The 17,529-nt window shown below is 49.9% G+C and overlaps 1 protein-coding gene across 1 annotated transcript; it reads left to right on the top strand.

The window, feature by feature from the left end:
- Positions 1-2,334: 2,334 nt before the first annotated feature.
- Positions 2,335-15,269, top strand: LOC133358542 (cornifelin homolog). Its single transcript, XM_061576904.1, has 4 exons — positions 2,335-2,492; positions 11,681-11,869; positions 12,307-12,443; positions 13,702-15,269. The coding sequence occupies exons 2-4, from the start codon at positions 11,695-11,697 to the stop codon at positions 13,846-13,848; spliced, it is 459 nt and encodes a 152-aa protein (XP_061432888.1). The 5' UTR covers positions 2,335-2,492; positions 11,681-11,694; the 3' UTR covers positions 13,849-15,269.
- The last annotated feature ends 2,260 nt before the right edge of the window (positions 15,270-17,529 follow it).

Raw genomic sequence — 17,529 nt, 5'->3', positions numbered from 1 at the left:
CAGGAGGTCGTGGATTCCATCCCGACCCTAACGATGCCTGCTGTATATTTGGAATTTGCGTCTCTCTCTCCACGGTGATATGTTAACGACCTCCCTCGGTATTCAAGCAGGACCGGATTAAGGTATGGGCCTGAGGGCTTGCAGCCCAGCTGCCTCCGCCAACTGGAGGACCTCCAGAGATGAAGTGAAAAGTTATTTAATATGTGAATGCTGAATTTTATTTGTTGTTAGCCTTGTAAAAAATAAATGTTATATTTCTTTAATTTTGTTTTCCTTTTGAAAACATTACCGGGGGCCTCACAGTACTTATAGCCCACTGGCCTACAAAATCTTAATCCGGCCCTGGATAAGGAGGTCGTGGGTTCCATCCCGACCCTGACAATGCCTGCTGTACATTTGCAGTTTGCGTGTCTCTCTCTCCGTGGTCTAGAAAATAACTACCTCGCCTGGTATTCAGGAGGTCGTGGGTTCCATCCCGACCCTGGCAATGCCTGCTGTACATTTGGAGTTTGCGTGTCTCTCTCTCTCCCCGTGGTCGCGTGGATTTTTCTCCGGGTCGTCCGGTTTCCCCCCATCCACATTTTATAATAAATGTCACTCGTTCAGAATATTTGGCTCGTGCTATAAATTTACACACCATGACGATATCGGCCAATTCGTCGCACTATCGTTTGTGATAGCCAGGTCGCTTCTGCATGAAGAGTTACATCGCTAAGTAGGCCTTGCCTGGTGAAATCAAATAAAAAATAGTTTCTAGTGAGTGAAACAAATTAATTAATGTTTATCTTCTCCGTGTCGTGACTAAAACGCGTTTTTTCTCTTAAGTCGTGCCCACATTGTTGGTGTGTGCATAACACACAAATCTTCATGAAATAGAAACTTGACATTATTTTTTTACGAGTCTTAAAACCTAGTAACGAGTTGAATCAAAGCATATAACAATATATATCTTTAAATAAACTCAACAACACGTAAATACGTACAGAGTGTAACGAATTATTGGGGGGGGGGGGTGTTCTATTGGCAATGGTGCGCGCATCGCAAAGAACAAGAGCCACTCAGTTCAACCCGTAGGCTTTCGCGACTAATGTGATCCATGATAAAAGCCACTCGGTACGTGAAGTAGAGCCATTGACCGAAACGTCGTCTATAATACATGAACATGGCAATTGCCTGCAACACCGTGTATCGTTATGCAAAATATATATTAGTCGACGTTTAGGGTGATTACACTTCTCTAGCAGTACATGACGTGCTATTGACGAATGTGTTCAGTTTGGTATTGAGTTCCAGTAACCCTGAGAATGTCAACAACATGAGCAGTGGCCCGAGGAACAAACCGAGCACACCCAGACACATTGCGTAATGCGAGGATCTTGATTTCGTGTGTGTCATGAAATAGCGCTCACCCACTCGGTAACCCCCCCCCTCCCCTCGTCCTTCCACTCAACCTCTCATCCCCCATTAACCTAACTAGTGGCATGGCATGGCTGGAGCGCGTTCGCCGCCTGTTCCAGAGGTTCGTGGTTCGAATCTAGCGGCTGCCCTGGTTATTATGGCTCGGACATGCTAAATTCCTCGATCTCCACCCCAATGTTGGAACCGACCTTGATACCTGATCATGTTTATTCGGAGTTTGCGGTGTCTCTCTCTGTCTCTTCCCGTGGTCACGTGAGATTTTTCTCGGGGTCCTCCAGTTTTCCCCTCCAAGCTTAGAATCAACGTCACGCGTTTTAGGATGTTCGGCTACTGCTGCAAGTGTCCACGTGATGATGAGCCACTTGGTTGAACTATCATTTATGGCCTGGTCGCTTCTGAAGAAAATAGTTATATAGAGCTCACTGGACCTTTAGCTGGTAAAATAAAATGAAAAGTTTATAGTTTATTACCGCTGTGTGCATTAACCCAAAAATATTCGACTTTGGGCCGTCTGCATCGCTTCGAGTGGACGCCAAAGCTTTCCGTGACGCCACACGCACCCAGCGTGTATGTGTTGCTGGCGGCATGGTCCACAATTCCCTCACGCGATGTACAACTGAGAAATGTCACCGCGCCGCAAACTGCCGGAACTGGAATCCACACGGGAGCAGCCAAAGCGTCACTTCTAAAAAATACTGCCAACCCCAAAAAACGCTTGGGAGGAACCTCCCCTAAAAACCTGTTACGAGACTCGGCGACGCTCTCGTGCAAATATCCCCCCTCCCCCTACGGCTCACGCAGTCCTAACCAACCCCCTCCCTTCATCCACCACCGCAACACCACCTGCATGCCCCCCCCACACCCCCCGTCATGTGAATGGTGGACGGGATGTGGGGTGGGGGGAAACCTGAGGTTCTTAAGCAGGGGAGCCTCTCACCTCGCATCAACCACCACGAGCCTCGCCCCACATACCAGGTGTCGTCTCGCGCGCTGAGAGTCTCACGTACCAGGGGTCGTCTCACGTACCAGCTGTCTCACGCGCCACGTTAGGTGTCTCGCACTCCAAGTGTCAGGTACTTCACGCACCAGATGTCACACGTACCAGGTGTCTCACGTACCAGGTCTCACACACGCGCCAGACGTCCTCTCTGACATCGGTGCAGGCACTGCCCAGGTATGCCGACGCGCGGGGGTTGATGCGCTATGCCCGCGATGTCCTTCGGAAGCGAAGTGTCTCGATAGCGGTCAAGTCGGGGACCACCGTGCCCATCGACGCGCGTTATAGGCTGCGGGGCTAACGCCACTGGGCCGACGAGAGCGGCACATTGTTGTACTGCACCGTCTGTTGCTCCGCACCTTCACAGCGACCCCCCCCCCCTCCTTCCTTGCACGAACCGCGTGGTGCAATGATGGTGGGGGTGGATTGGACTACACTCGAACTTCTGAAAGATGTTTTCAAGATGCAAGTTACATGGAGTCTTCAAGGCGACGCAGCAAGCGGGGTGCCTATGTATGCGTAGTGGCTCGTGGAATCTGTCGCCAGGGGTAGGTGCGAAATTTCTCGCTGTCCTCCCCCGTGCGCCGTGTCCAGTTTGATAGCGGTGGGGGTTTCTCTGGTTTAGATGTTTCTATCCCCGTGACTGCACTCTCAGTTGTCACCCCCCCCCCCAGTGGGAGATGCATCGTCCAATCTCAGGTCATCCTCGCACCAGCAGTGGCTTTTGGCTGACCATTGAACAAAGACGGCGATCAGCTCATTATCGGTGTCTCTCTCTGTCTCTCCCCGTGGTCACGTGAGATTTTTCTCGGGGTTCTCCGGTTTTCCCCTCCAAGCTTAGAGTCAACGTCACGCGTTTAGAGTATTCGGCTACTGCTGCAAGTGTCCACGTGATAATGAGCCACTTGGTTGAATTGTCATTTGTGGCTTGGTCGCTTCTGAAAAAAGAGCTATATAGAGCTCACTGGACCTTTACCTGGTAAAATAAATGAAAAGTTTATAGTTTATTACCGCTGTGTGCATTGACCTAAAAATATTCGACTTTGGGCCGTCTGCATCGCTTCGAGTGGACGCCAAAGCTTTCCGTGACGCCACACGCACCCAGCGTGTATGTGTTGCTGGCGGTATGGTCCACAATTCTCTCACGCGAAGTACAACTGAGAAATGTCACCGCGCCGCAAACTGCCGGAACTGGAATCCACACGGGAGCAGCCAAAGCGTCAATTCTAAAAAATACTGCCAACCCCAAAATGATCGAACCCACAACCTCCTGTATCCCAGGCGAGGGAGTTAACATCTCATAACCACCGTGATAATGATGAGAGATAGAGACACGCGACAACTCCAAACATACAGCAGGCGTCAGGGTCGAGATCGAACCCACAACCTCCTGTATCCCAGGCGAGGTAGTTAATATCTCCTCGCCACCGTGATAATGATGAGAGAGAGAGAGACACGCAAACTCCAAACATACAGCAGGCGTCAGGGTCGAGATCGAACCCGCAACTTTCTGTATACCAGGCGAGGTAGTTAACATCTCCTCGCCACCGTGATAATGATGAGAGAGAGAGAGACACGCAAACTCCAAACATACAGCAGGCGTCAGGGTCGAGATCGAACCCGCAACTTTCTGTATACCAGGCGAGGTAGTTAACATCTCCAAGCCACCGTGATAATGATGAGAGAGAGAGAGACACGCAAACTCCAAACATACAGCAGGCGTCAGGGTCGAGATCGAACCCACGACCTTCTGTATACCAGGCGAGGTAGTTAACATCTCCTAGTCACCATGATAATGATGAGAGAGAGAGAGACACGCAAACTCCAAACATACAACAGACGTCAGGGTCGAGATCGAACCCGCAACTTTCTGTATACCAGGCGAGGTAGTTAACATCTCCAAGCCACCGTGATAATGATGAGAGAGAGAGAGACACGCAAACTCCAAACATACAGCAGGCGTCAGGGTCGAGATCGAACCCACGACCTTCTGTATCCCAGGCGAGGCAGTTAACATCTCGCCACCGTGGCGCCCATGATCGAGGCTATCCCGTTCCCTCCTGCAAGAAGCCAAACACGCGTTCATGGAGTTGGCCAAACTTCTCAAATGTAGTTCTTTGTACAGACCGATGTACTGTATGTTGAACTTATTTCGCACCGTACGTAGCCAACAGCACCAATCCGAGATGTTGTTATGAGATGAGGGCCTCCTTCACGCCTTGTAAGCCACGGGGATCGTTTGGCTATACTTCACCACTCTGGTCAGTACAGTGTTGATGAGAGTCTTTTCTATATAATATCTCGCCACAGTGTTGAAATGTTAATTCCCTCGCCTGGTATACAGGAGGTCGTGGGTTCGATCCCGACCCTCACGCCTGCTGCTGCTGTATATTTGGAGTCTGCGGTGTCTCTCTCTCTCCCCGTGGCCGCGTGGATTTTTCTCCGGGTCCTCGGGTTTTTGACTCCACATTTAGAATGAACATCACGCGATTAGATTATTTGGCTGCTGCTCTAAATTTCCACACGATGAGAAGCCACTTCGTCGAGCTATCATTGATGGTAGGGAGGTCGCTTCTGAAAAAAAATAATCTAACAGCTCAGTGGGCTTTACCTGGTAGAATAAACGTAGTTTTTAAAATTAGTTTACCTTTCCTATGTTTTACACTTCTTTCGTGTTTTTGTATTGTGTTCGTTTTTGTAACTTTGTGACCCGCCCCTACTGGACATCTGTGAAAAAGAGATGTCTAGCTCATCGGATTCCTCCAGTGAAGGTCGATAAAAGAGCAACCCCCGAATGTTATCTTTATACTCACACTCTGTGTTTTTTTCGGTAAAGTCACGTAGGTAAATAAATAAAATAAATAAAATGACATAGAATGAAAACAGCTAAAATAAAATTAAATCAAATCACGACGTTTCGGGCGCAACACAAGCATCCTTCTTCAGGTGGGGACAACGACGCGTAAGCACAACAGCAAAAACACAGACACACTTAAGCTGCTGTGCTTACTCTTCGTTGCCCCCACCTAAAAAAGGACGCTTGTGTTGCGCCCGAAACGTCGTGATTTGATTTAATTTTATTTTAGTTGTTTACATTCTATTTTGTTTAATTTTTAAAAATTTTCACCTACGTGACTTTACCGAAAAAACCAAAGAGTATGAATCCTTGCAGTCACGAAAACTTCAAATCTTATCCTTATCTTAACGTTATTTATATATCGCCTTAACCAAGGTGCTTTACATAGAATTAACAACGGTACAACAACAACAACGCGTGTGTGAATGTGATGGTGGCGGACGAGGTGAATGAAATAGATGACAGGAAGCGATGGGGGCGAATCCGTGATGATGATGATGATGCGTGATGCGTGAATTCGGTGAAAGCGAAATTGATGCCAGTAAATAATGATGGTGAATGGATCTAATGAATTGGGTTAATGAGTGATAGCCGTGTCATGATAATGTGAAGAGGAAACAGTAACGGTGGTGGTGGTTATGAGGGGGCAGATTAAAGGGGGAGTCGTTGGGGTGATCTCGAGGTTACAATAAATTAACTTTGCGTGAGGAGCGGACACTTAGTGAGCGATTGTTCAATGTGGAGGGGGAAGTTTGTTTCAGTGAAGGGGGGAAGCGAGAAGAGAGAGAAAGCGGATTGATAACAAGGTGAAGGAAGAACAGAGAGAGGCAGCAAAGATTGAGAACGTAGAGGGAGATAAGGCGACGTGTAGCAAGATGCAAGAGTGGCAAGAGACGGTGGGGGCAAGACCGCGAAGGGATTTGTAGACGAGGTTGGGGAATTGGTTCTTTACCCTTCTATCTGGCAACAAAACTGACACCTTTTTGCAAGGAGTCATGTTTGCATAGACCGCAATACCTGCAGTCATAATACAAACAAAAGAACATAACTCTGATAATGTGCACTGTCCTTGAAGTTGATTGGTCCACACCCGAGACAGCTTTCCTTCGAGCCTAGTCTCATATGGGTTGGACCAGATGACGCCAAAAGGCGCACGTGCGCCTTTTGGCGTCATCTGGTCCAACCCATATGAGACTAGGCTCGAAGGAAAGCTGTCTCGGGTGTGGACCAATCAACTTCAAGGACAGTGCACATTATCAGAGTTATGTTCTTTTGTTTGTATTATGACTGCAGGTATTGCGGTCTATGCAAACATGACTCCTTGCAAAAAGGTGTCAGTTTTGTTGCCAGATAGAAGGGTAAAGAACCAATTATCATATTTTTACTGGCAAATGAGGTCCCCATAGTGAGGTTGGGGAAGTTGAACAGGCAACGTCAGTTTCGGTTGTTGAAGTGATTTAGCGAATCCGAACGCTTTGCCTGGCAGTTGGTGGATGGCAGAGCACCAAATCAAATGTTTTTTTATTGCGTTTGGAGGAAGTGTTCCTTCAGCGCTGTGAAGAGATGAACGGAACTCGGCAGAGTCCATACTAATGATTGCCCCGTGCTAAGGCTCTAGCGGACTGTTGGAGCAATCAACCAAAGCGCCCCAGCGGATCAATTAAAGGTCTCAGTCGATCTCGGGGAGGCCCAGGGCCGGTTCCAACATTGGCCGCTGCTGTTGGTCTCCAGGAGGCCGCCTGTGAGTGTCGGTGTGCCACGAAGGAGACGTTTCGGGAAAGGTGCCCTTTCTTGCCAGCTGACCTTGCCACGAGTGGGGGGGCGGTGGTGCAGTGGTTAGCGCTACGCTGCACTACGAACCTGGCGACCCGAGTTCGATTCCCGCTCACGGCCAACACCAGTGACGATTATTTGAACCAGTCTTGGGCCTCCCCTAGGTTGGCTCAACCTCAAATGAGTACCTGGTGCAGTGTGTAAACATCAGCCACTGGGGAGACAAAGGCGGCCGGGCGTGGTGGTGGCCACCCACTTTCCTCGTGCGCCACGGTGCCGGCCTTCATAGCTGCTTCTCGCTAACAGCACTTGCCCCAACGATCTGTTGAGGCTATACGGGGGGAGGATCTTTGTCTTTGTTTTGTACACGTGTCGAAGGGCCAGTTTTGGTGAGCACGGCGGGACAATCGCCTTCTCGCAGCCCGGTGCCCGTCCTTTGTGAGGCCGGACTCTCAGAGACGCCGACCTCCGCGTGTGTCACTGCCTCACCCAGCCGCTTTGACCGCCCCCCCCCTTTTCTCTGTCTCTAGCCCGAAGGCAGCGCAAATTTTCGTAACAATCAATCCCATGCTGACACAGGGCGCGGCGGCTTAGATACCCATTGCATAACGCGTGCTGTGTGTGGTGTGTGTGGTGTGTGCTGTGTGTGTGCTGTGTGTGTGGTGTGTGAGTGGTGTGTGTGGTGTGATCTGTGAGTGGTGTGTGTGTGATGTGTGCTGTATGTGTGTTGTGTGTGTAATGTGTGATGTGTGAGTGGTGTGTGCGGTGTGTGTGTGATGTGTGTGTGATGTGCGGTGTGTGTGTGATGTGTGTGTGATGTGTGAATGCTGTGTGTGGTGTGATCTGTGAGTGGTGTGTGTATGATGTGTGTGTGTTGTGTGTGTAATGTGTGATGTGTGAGTGGTGTGTGCGGTGTGTGCGGTGTGTGCGGTGTGTGATGTGCGGTGTGTGTGTGATGTGTGGTGTGTGTGTGATGTGTGAATGTGTGTGTGTGATGTGTGAATGGTGCGTGTGTGATGTGTGATGTGTGAGTGGTGTGTGTGGTGTGTGTGTGTGATATATGAGTGCTGTGTGTGAGTGGTGTGTGCTGTGTGAGTGGTGTGTGAGTAGTGTGTGAGTAGTGTGTGTGTGGTGTGTGTGTGTGATCTGTGAGTGGTGTGTGTGAGTGGTGTGTGTGCGGTGTGTGCGCGGTGTGTGTGTGTTGTGTGTGTAATGTGTGATGTGTGAGTGATGTGTGAATGGTGTGTGTGGTGTGTGAGTGGTGTGTGTGTGATGTGTTAGTGGTGTGTGCGGCGTGTGTGAGTGGTGCGTGTGGTTAGGACCAGCAGACACGTGTCCTAACGATACTAGACTACCAGACTCTATCCCTACCCCTAACCACACTCATCAACCAGACACGTGTCCTAACCCTATTGCAAACCAGATTGTAGCCTTGCCTATGATCCCCCTTGTGGCCGACTGGGCCCCTATGCATCGCATGCGCTGGATCTACCCCCAATGTTGCGCCCCTATGTGTATGTGTCTATGTGTCTGTGTCTATGTGTCTATGTCTATGTGTCTGTGTCTATGTGTATGTGTGTGTTTATGTGTGTGTGTGTGTGTCTATGTGTATGTGTCTATGTGTATGTGTGTGTGTCTATGTGTGTGTGTCTATAAGTGTGTGTCTATGTGTGTGTATGTGTCTATGTGTATGTGTATATGTGTATGTGTCTATGTGTCTATGTCTATGTGCATGTGTGTGTGTCTATGTGTATGTGTCTATGTGTCTGTCTATGTGTATGTGTCTATGTGTATGTGTGTGTCTTTTTGTGTGTGTGTCTATGCTATGTGTGTGTGTCTATGCTATGTGTGTGTGTCTATGCTATGTGTGTGTGTCTATGCTATGTGTGTGTGTCTACGTGTGTGTGTCTATGTGTGTGTATGTGTCTATGTGTCTGTGTCTGTGTCTATGTGTATGTGTGTATGTGTCTATGTGTATGTGTCTATGTGTATGTGTGTATGTGTATGTGTGTATGTATGTGTATGTGTCTTTGTCTATGTGTCTGTGTCTATGTGTATGTGTCTATGTCTATGTGTCTGTGTCTATGTGTATGTGTATATGTGTATGTGTCTATGTGTATGTGTCTATGTGTCTATGTTTATGTGTCTGTGTCTATGTGTATATGTGTCTATGTCTATGTGTATGTGTCTGTGTGTGTGTCTATGTGTATGTGTCTATGTGTATGTGTCTATATCTATGTGTCTATGTGTATGTGTGTATGTGTCTATGTCTATGTGTATGTGTCTATGTGTGTGGCGGATCGCCTTCAGTACTTCCTCAACAGCGGTGCCATCTGTTGAGGAAGTACTGAAGGCGATCCGGAGTCTGAGACCAGGAAAGGCACCGGGCAGAGATGATCTCCCAAGCGAATTGCCCGAGGGAGGGTGGCGTTTGTGCACAGACTGCCCTATATGACATCATAACAACAGTCTGGACCGCTGGACGGGTTCCGCAGGATTGGAAGGATGCCCTGGTGGTCCCCCTCTTTAAGAAGGGGGACCGCACAGACTGTAAAAACTACAGGGGCATTTCACTCCTCAGTGTGCCGGAAAGGTCCTGGCAAGGATTATTCAACATCGCCTTGCTAGGCACGCTGAGGAGAGGCTTGCGGAACCCCAATGCGGTTTCAGGAAAGGGCGGTCCTGCACAAATGCCATATTTTCTGTCCGTCTGCTACAGCAGAGGTGTAGGGAATTCCAACAAGACCTACATCTCTGCTTTATTTACCTGGTCAAGGCCTATGATACCATCAATAGGCCTGGGCTCTTGGTTGTTCTTCGTGCTTTCAGAGTCCCTGACCCTCTGCTCACGATCATTAAGGACCTTCATGATGGTGAGCGGGCCCGGGTAAAACTACGTGGCCGGGAGTCGGAGCCTTTCCCTGTACACCTTGGGGTGCGACAGGGATGTCCTCTGGCCCCCACATTATTTAACATCTATTTCGACTGTGTAGTTCGTGAAGCCTTCAATAGCTGTACCGGGGGAATTTCCATTTGGTACAGATATAATGGGAGGCTGATCGACGCCCGGGTGCGATCAAGGGATGGCTCCCTATTGGTCAACCACGTTATATATGCCGATGATTTGGTAATAGCTGTTCATTCAGAAGAGGAGATGGAAACGCTGCTGCTGAGACTGGAGCGTGCCACTAAGAGGTGGGGCCTTACCATCAGCCCCACCAAAACTAAGCACCTGCCTGGGTATTTTGTACCCTCGGACACTCCACCCCCACAATTCCCAATCGGTGATGGGGCAGTTGTGGAGAGAGTGGAGAGTTTCTCATACCTGGGCAGTGTGCTTATGACCGGCTCCAGTTTATCAGCAGAGGTCTCACTCCGAATCAGTCGAGCAGCAATATATTTTCATCGGTTGCGTAACGCTGTGTGGAAGCTACCTGGTCTGTCGCTCCGCACGAAGCTTCAGGTCTTCTCGGCCACGGTCATTCCCTCCCTTCTCTACGTTTGCGAAACGTGGACCCCCCTAATGGAGCATCTTCGCCGGTTGGAAACATTTAGGCTGGCCTGCCTACGATCCATTCTGGGCTTAACCAGGCTGGATTGTGTGAGGAGCTCACAAATCCTTGAAAGATCTGGGCAAGGTCCCATCGGTGAGCTCCTCCGGCAGGCAAGGCTGCGTTGGCTGGGTTATGTAGCCCGCATGCCCAGCCACCGCATGCCTAAACAGCTTTTGTTCGGCCGGATCGAGGGGGCTAAACGGGCGCGGCACGGGCTAGAGCAGAAATGGAGTGATGTGGTACAGGAGGACGTGGAGCTGAGTGGACTTGCCGATGACTGGTACCAGCGGTGTCAAGATCGGCCTCTGTGGAGGAGGCTTGTGAACGACGCTACTGGGCAGTTGGAGGCAGTCGCCCTCCAACAACAACGGAGGGCGGAGGAGCGACGCTCACAACAACGAGCGGAGTGCCGGGTGGCTAAAGCACAGCAAGTTGGTACAGTAGGGGGCACAGGTGGTGCATCAGCCAGTCATCTCGGTCATCTCGGTCAGTCGAACCGTGGCACCTGCTGGGTCTGCCCCGTGACCTCCTGCCAGCGGGCGTTCGACACTTCACGTGGCCTCAAGGTGCACTCGGCCTGGCACAAGCGTCGTGGTGACGTCACCGCCACTTAGTGGCGAATGGCGGTTGTTGTTGTCTATGTCTATGTGTCTGTGTATATGTGTCTATGTGTATGTCTGTGTCTATGTGTATGTGTCTATGTGTATGTGTGTATGTGTCTATGTGTATGTGTCTATGTGTATGTGTCTATGTCTATGTGTCTATGTGTGTGCTTGGCAGGTGTAGCTTGTAGAGTGCTGGGCTACGAACCTGGTGTCTCGGGTTCAATTCCTGCTTACAGCCAACACCAGTGATAGCGATTATCTGAACTGGTCCTGGGCCTCCCCTAGGTCGACTTAGCCTCAAATGAGAACCTGGTGTGATGTGTAAACATCGCCACTAGGGAGACAAAGGTGGCCGGGCATGGTGCTGGCCACCCACCCCTCGTGTGCCATGCCGGCCTTCATAGGCGTTGGTAGCTAACAGCACTTGCTCCTAACACTTCTGTGAAGGCTATAGGGGTAATTTTTTGTTTTGCAGGTGAGCACATCAGGATGGCGCATAAGGCCGACGCTTACCCTCCGCACCATCATCATGACCATCAGCAGCATCAGCATCAGCAGCAGCATTACCCGGTGGTGATGCAGCAGCCCATGCTGCAGACGGTTCAGGTGCAGAAGACCAACTGGTCCTCGGGGATGTGCGACTGCTGCAACGACATGGGAATCTGTGAGCAGCGCTCCCACACGCCGCACACGCGCGCGCGTGATCTCTGCAACAATACACACACCACGTGATGAACTGGACAATACACACACCACGTGATGAACAGGACAATACGCACACCACGTGATGAACATGACAATACGCACACCACGTGATTAACAGGACAATACGCACACCACGTGATGCAATGGCGTGAACACGGTGTCGATTGAAGCGCGCGCGGCAAAACGCGTCACGACGACGGCACGGGCGCGCGCGCGCAACATCGATGCCTCACAGAACCGGCCATCGAATTCCCCCCCCCCCAAAAAAAAACCCGCACGACCATCAGAAGGAACCGAACTCGTCACAGCCACGACTCGAGTCGCCGCTGCGAGTGAGTCTTACCCCCCCACCCTCATCCACCCCCCCCCCCCCCCCTGCGTCACCACCCTGCCCAGGTTGCTGCGGATTATTCTTCCCGGTGTGCCTGGCGTGCAAAGTCTCCTCGGATTTCGGCGAGTGCTGCTGCACCCCGGTACTGGCCGGTGGAGACCTGGCGATTCGCACCGGCATACGCGAGCGCTATCGCATCCAGGTGAGCAACGCCTCGCTCGCTTCTACTCGACGCTGCTGTTGCTACTTCTGCTGCGTTAGCAATGTTCGCGGAATGAACTCATTAATAACGCAATCATTTAACGAATTTCACCGGTGTAAGGGAGCGCTAACGCATTGCAGGTGAGCAACGCCACGCTCGCTTCTACTCGACCCCGACGCTGCTGTTGTTGCCTCTGCTGCGTTAGCAGTTGGCGCTGTTTGGCTGAATTATCTCATTGATAACGCAATAATTTAACGCATTTCACCGGTGTAAGGGAGCGCTAACGCATCCAGGTGAGCAGCACCTCACTCGCTTGTGACGCTGACACTGCTGCTTCTGCTGCATGAGCAGCTAGTGCCGCGCAAACAGCATTAACCAAAACATTTAACTCAACGCATTGCGCCACGCTGACCTCGTCCAGGAGCATGAACCATCATCATCATCATCACCACGCCAACTCCTCGCAGCAGCAGCAGCGGCGGCGGCTTTTGTCTCAGCCGTCGAACGAAGACGCAGTCGCCACCATCGCGCACTTTCAGATGCGCTTCCCTGCGGCCCTCTGGCACGCTCTTGCATACAATATTAGGAAGCCACTGGAGCTACGAACTTTACATCGTCATCATCGAGATTGACAAAACTCATTTCTTGAGAACTGCTTTTTGTGTGTTGTTCGTTGTTCTTCCTCCCCACCTCCGATTGGCACGATTTGGCGACGTACGGTGCAAAAGAAGTTTAATATACGTACATGAATACATACAATAAACAACGCTCTTTGTGGAATTAAATTAAATACATCATCGGCGACGTTCCGGACAATGGCCCTTCATAGTATCCGAGTGTGACAGAGAGATATATAAAGAGACGCTGAGAGACACACACACAGACAGAGAGAGACACACAGAGAGATAGAAAGACAGACACACAGAGACAAAGAGAGAGACGCATACAGAAAGACACAGAGACACACATAGAGAGACACACACACACAAACACACACAGAGACAAAGACAAAGCTTCCCCGCATAGCCTGGGCAGGCTGTTGGGCAAGTGCTGCCTACGAGCACCAATGAAGGCCGGAAGGGTACACGAGGAGGTGGGTGGCCAACAGCACGCCCGACCGCCTTTGTCTCCCCAATGGCAATGTTTATCTTCTACGGCCAAAGCGACCATGACATTATAGATAGCTGAATGTGTGCATGCAATGCGCTGTGTTGGTGTGGTGTGTTTATAACCACTCGCGCTTGTGTGTGTCGCACAGGGCTCGATCTGCGACGACTGCGTGTGCCTCTACTTCTGTTATCAGTGCACCATTTGTCAGATGGCACGCGAGATCAAGCATCGTCAGGTGCAGGTGGCCAACGTGCAGGTGGTCATGCAGCAGCCCATCGTGGGCTACATGGGCTGAACTAGATCGGTCGTCCGTCCGAGGACCAACTCTTAGGCTCTCCCCACCAACACCCCCGCCCCCCCCCCCGTGTTACACAGCAAAGAGATCCAACAAGGATATCTCACCTCCGATTAGCACGGTTGACGACGTACGGTGCAAAATAAGTTCAAAGCACACACACACGTGCTCTGATAGTTTAATCATCACACCACCTGGCATGTCACGTCTTGGAGTGACGCCCAGAGGTCTGGGTGTGACTCTAATGCCCGGTCTCGGTAACCTTCCGTCTTCCACCTTGCGCTCGTTGTTGCCCACCCATCACACGCGGACCTCCTCTACCTGATTACGTCTGCAGTTGTTTTACTTGGATTTTCCTTGATCTCTTCTGAACTCACAAGTCGTTACACTATTCTTCGCACGATTACTTTCCGTGGAACTAATTTACATTTATGACATGCTTTTGATTGCTCTTATTTTCTAAGTTTGCAAAGATTATCGCAGGATTTGCTGCTGCTGTAGCCTGTAAAAAAATAACAAATTTTTATCACGTGATTAATTTAAAATATATATTCAGTTGTTTAACCTCAGTTACATAAGGTCAGTGCCGTTTATGCAGGAGTTGCTTATCTGCAGTCTCTCTGCCCTGCCTAAAGGCGGCTCGCCACACCTCGGCAATCAATCGCATTCAACTCCGCTGCAACCAGTTGCGAGCGTTTGCACACCCTCTTTGTTACACTCGAGTAAGTGCTTCGTCGCCGGTATTGTCGGGGCAAAGGTCCTCAGTGGGTTGTGCCGCGGTATATATATTTAGATATGAATTATAGGAATGGAAAGAACCGTCAATGTTAGCGAGCTGGGACAGACGAACTCTATCCTGCTGTGCCGTTCAGTGGCCGATCCAACCCCCCGACCCTCCCCTCTCCATTGGTTGCGCTGCAACAGGATACAGTAGTCACTCGGTTAACAGTGACATCATCGGTTAACGTTTCGCCTCCCATCAGAGCCCCCACGGTGTCGACTCAACGTTACAAACGTTGACGTAACGGTACCGTGTTTACGTTACGCACCTGGGGGCGCCAATTCCGGCCAATCCGAGTGCTTATAAGTGGAGGCTGAGTCACACCATCACTCAATCAGCGACGCACCATTCATGAGACGTTTAGACCTCGACTGGCTTTTAAGTTTACATTAAGGTCAACTTCCAATCGTCTTAGAATGGATGAATGATGTTAAACGTGTAATTGCTATATTCGATTAACCGTTATTTAAAACGGATACAAAACGTTAACCGAGGGACCACTGTTTAATGAATCCGCGACAGAATGAATGAACATTAAGTTAACACATTTTTGAGGCCCACATATGGAGTTATTGGGCGTGAATTTGCCCATGTAAGTGTAGTGTTGTAATTATTGACGAATAAACTTCTTTATGATGCACACTACTTTTATTGTCTTTCTTCGACACCGTCCCTAACACACAAGGGGTATGACGGTCCCCTTACCCGGTACCTGGGGCTGTATGGCCTCCGGACTCAGCGGGACCTAACACTGGTGACCCGTTAGCCTAACGTCCTCCGGCTGGGACCTAGGGGAGGCTGACTGACCCGACCATTTGGTCTGTGGCTTCACTGAGCCCCAGCCCTTAGAAGGGCTGTAGAGCTTGGATCCAGGGTCCTATCTTCAGGGACCTATTCTCCCCCCGACCACTGGCCTCACTGAGCTCTAGCCCTGAGAAGGACTGTGGAGCTTGGGGTCCAGGGTCATATCTTTAGCCCGGGCTTCAGTCTTCAGTGTGGAGATAAATGAGCCAGAGCTCTCAGCGCTCCGGCTTTTATACCGGTTCGTGGCTGGCTCCGCCCTAGCCACGCCCCCTTTCTGGAACCTTCTGGTTTATCCTGGGAGGTGACATCATCCCCTCAGGATCCGTTATTGGGATCTTCTGTTACCTCTGTTTGACCCCTGGCATTTCCCCCTTGAGGTAACGCTGCTGCACCCTGTTGACACCCAGTGGTACTGCAGGGCTATTGAATGGTGAGTGGCAATCACCTTTACATAAGGAATACTGGAACGGGAATCAACGGATTTTAATTGTGCTCACGATTCAAAACTCGATGTAAACGGGAATCGAACGATTTATTTAAACGCTGCAAATCTCGAACAACTGCTTGGATCCAAGTGTCTTTATGTTCGAGCAGTGATCACGGCGATCGGTTAAATTTATGCCTGTCACACGATTTCTGGAAAAAAGACGATTCGTTGATCGAAAAAGCACATATTTAGGGCGCTCATAATAGAGGAGATTTTTTTTGGGTTAGATCGCGTAAATATAGATGTGTCATATTCTTGGTTCTTTCGTGACTTTACCGAAAGAACCAAGAATATGAATCCCTGCAGTCACGAAAGCGTTAAATCAAAATGTATACATGTGTCGTTAAACCTGCCACCACCCGACACAGCTAATCAGTAAGGGTTTGTAACGTAAACAAAATCTGCCAATTAGTTAATAGTTCAGTAACTACACCGGTTGTGTGTTGGGAGAGTAAACCCCCAACATGGACGCTGATTGGCTTCCCTGATCATTAACATAAGTTTATCATTCATTCCCCGTTACAGCTGATGTGTAGTGGTGGCAACAGGCAGCCGTCTGTTCCCCACCTCCCCAAGTCCTCTCTTCCAAGCCGGCGATCTGTGTAGTGAGCTGCAATGCATTTGTTCCAATCCCAGTAGGGGCGAGCAGACACCTGTGACATTGGCAAATTTTAGCTCCAGGACAAATTGCCATCATACGTATAGAAAATACGCAAGTTAGTTTTTGGTTAGGTGTGTGTTGTGCCAGTATAGATTGGAGCTAGCTCGCAGCGTGTTTTCCACGGCATAAGAGAGGTCGAGAAGGAAATACTGCTGCAGAAGAAACAGCATTTAATTTAAAGCGGTGTTTTCCATGGGCAAGACCACTGGCGGCCCCTGGTGGCCTTTAGTGCGGCCCCTGACAAATTGTGGAAACAGCCCCCATCATCATTATTGCGCTGTTGTCACAACACCCCGCCACCCCAATGGTTATCAAATGTGTGGCGGCCCTCACACACACTCATCATGTTTTATTGGCAAAGTCCCCCTCTGAAATCGCCTTGGGATTGTATGGTTAAAGGCGTTGTCTAAGCTATCATTGGTATTATAAAGCAGTGTAACACGTAGGCTTACACGACTAATATTTTCCATGGCTATCGCCTGATGATGCTGGTTTTAATTGCCGGCAAAACGTCACAATACTCGAATTGTAAATGTTGAAGTGGGTTTACTCTCCAACACACAACCGGTGAGTAATGAACCAGTAACGCATTGGCACGTTTGGCTTACGTGACAAACCTTACTAATTTTCTGCGTCGGGTGGTGGCGGGTTTAACGAAACATTTATATTTAAGCGAACTAACCCAAAAAAACGATAATGGATAACGCAGTTTGTTTTTCATTGCAAGACCCCGCGGGCCACTGGCGGCCCGTGGGTGGCCATTAGTGCGGCCCTTGATGTGCGTTTTTTTTACAATACACATAAAGAGTGAAAAAATCTCCCATCATCATCGTCGTGCTGCTGTGACAAACACCCCAATGGTTGACATGTGTGTGGCGGCCATCACACACACTCATGGTGTCTTATCGGCCAAAGTGGTGCAGCCCCCACCCGCCTCCCTTTGAAAAT

The sequence above is a fragment of the Lethenteron reissneri genome, chromosome 62 (genome assembly GCF_015708825.2).
Source record: "Lethenteron reissneri isolate LAM-NWPU_2019-01 chromosome 62, ASM1570882v1, whole genome shotgun sequence".
Taxonomy (NCBI): domain Eukaryota; kingdom Metazoa; phylum Chordata; class Hyperoartia; order Petromyzontiformes; family Petromyzontidae; genus Lethenteron; species Lethenteron reissneri.
The sequence above is the reverse complement of the archived record's forward strand: the minus strand, read 5'-3'. Positions and strand labels throughout refer to the sequence as shown.

Excerpts from the sequence above, each read along its gene's own strand:
- LOC133358542 (XM_061576904.1), top strand. The coding sequence starts at position 11,695 with ATGGCGCATAAGGCCGACGCTTACCCTCCGCACCATCATCATGACCAT. Across the intron at positions 11,870-12,306 it reads CTGCAACGACATGGGAATCT|GTTGCTGCGGATTATTCTTC; the intron begins GTGAGCAGCGCT and ends CACCCTGCCCAG. Across the intron at positions 12,444-13,701 it reads GCGAGCGCTATCGCATCCAG|GGCTCGATCTGCGACGACTG; the intron begins GTGAGCAACGCC and ends TGTGTCGCACAG.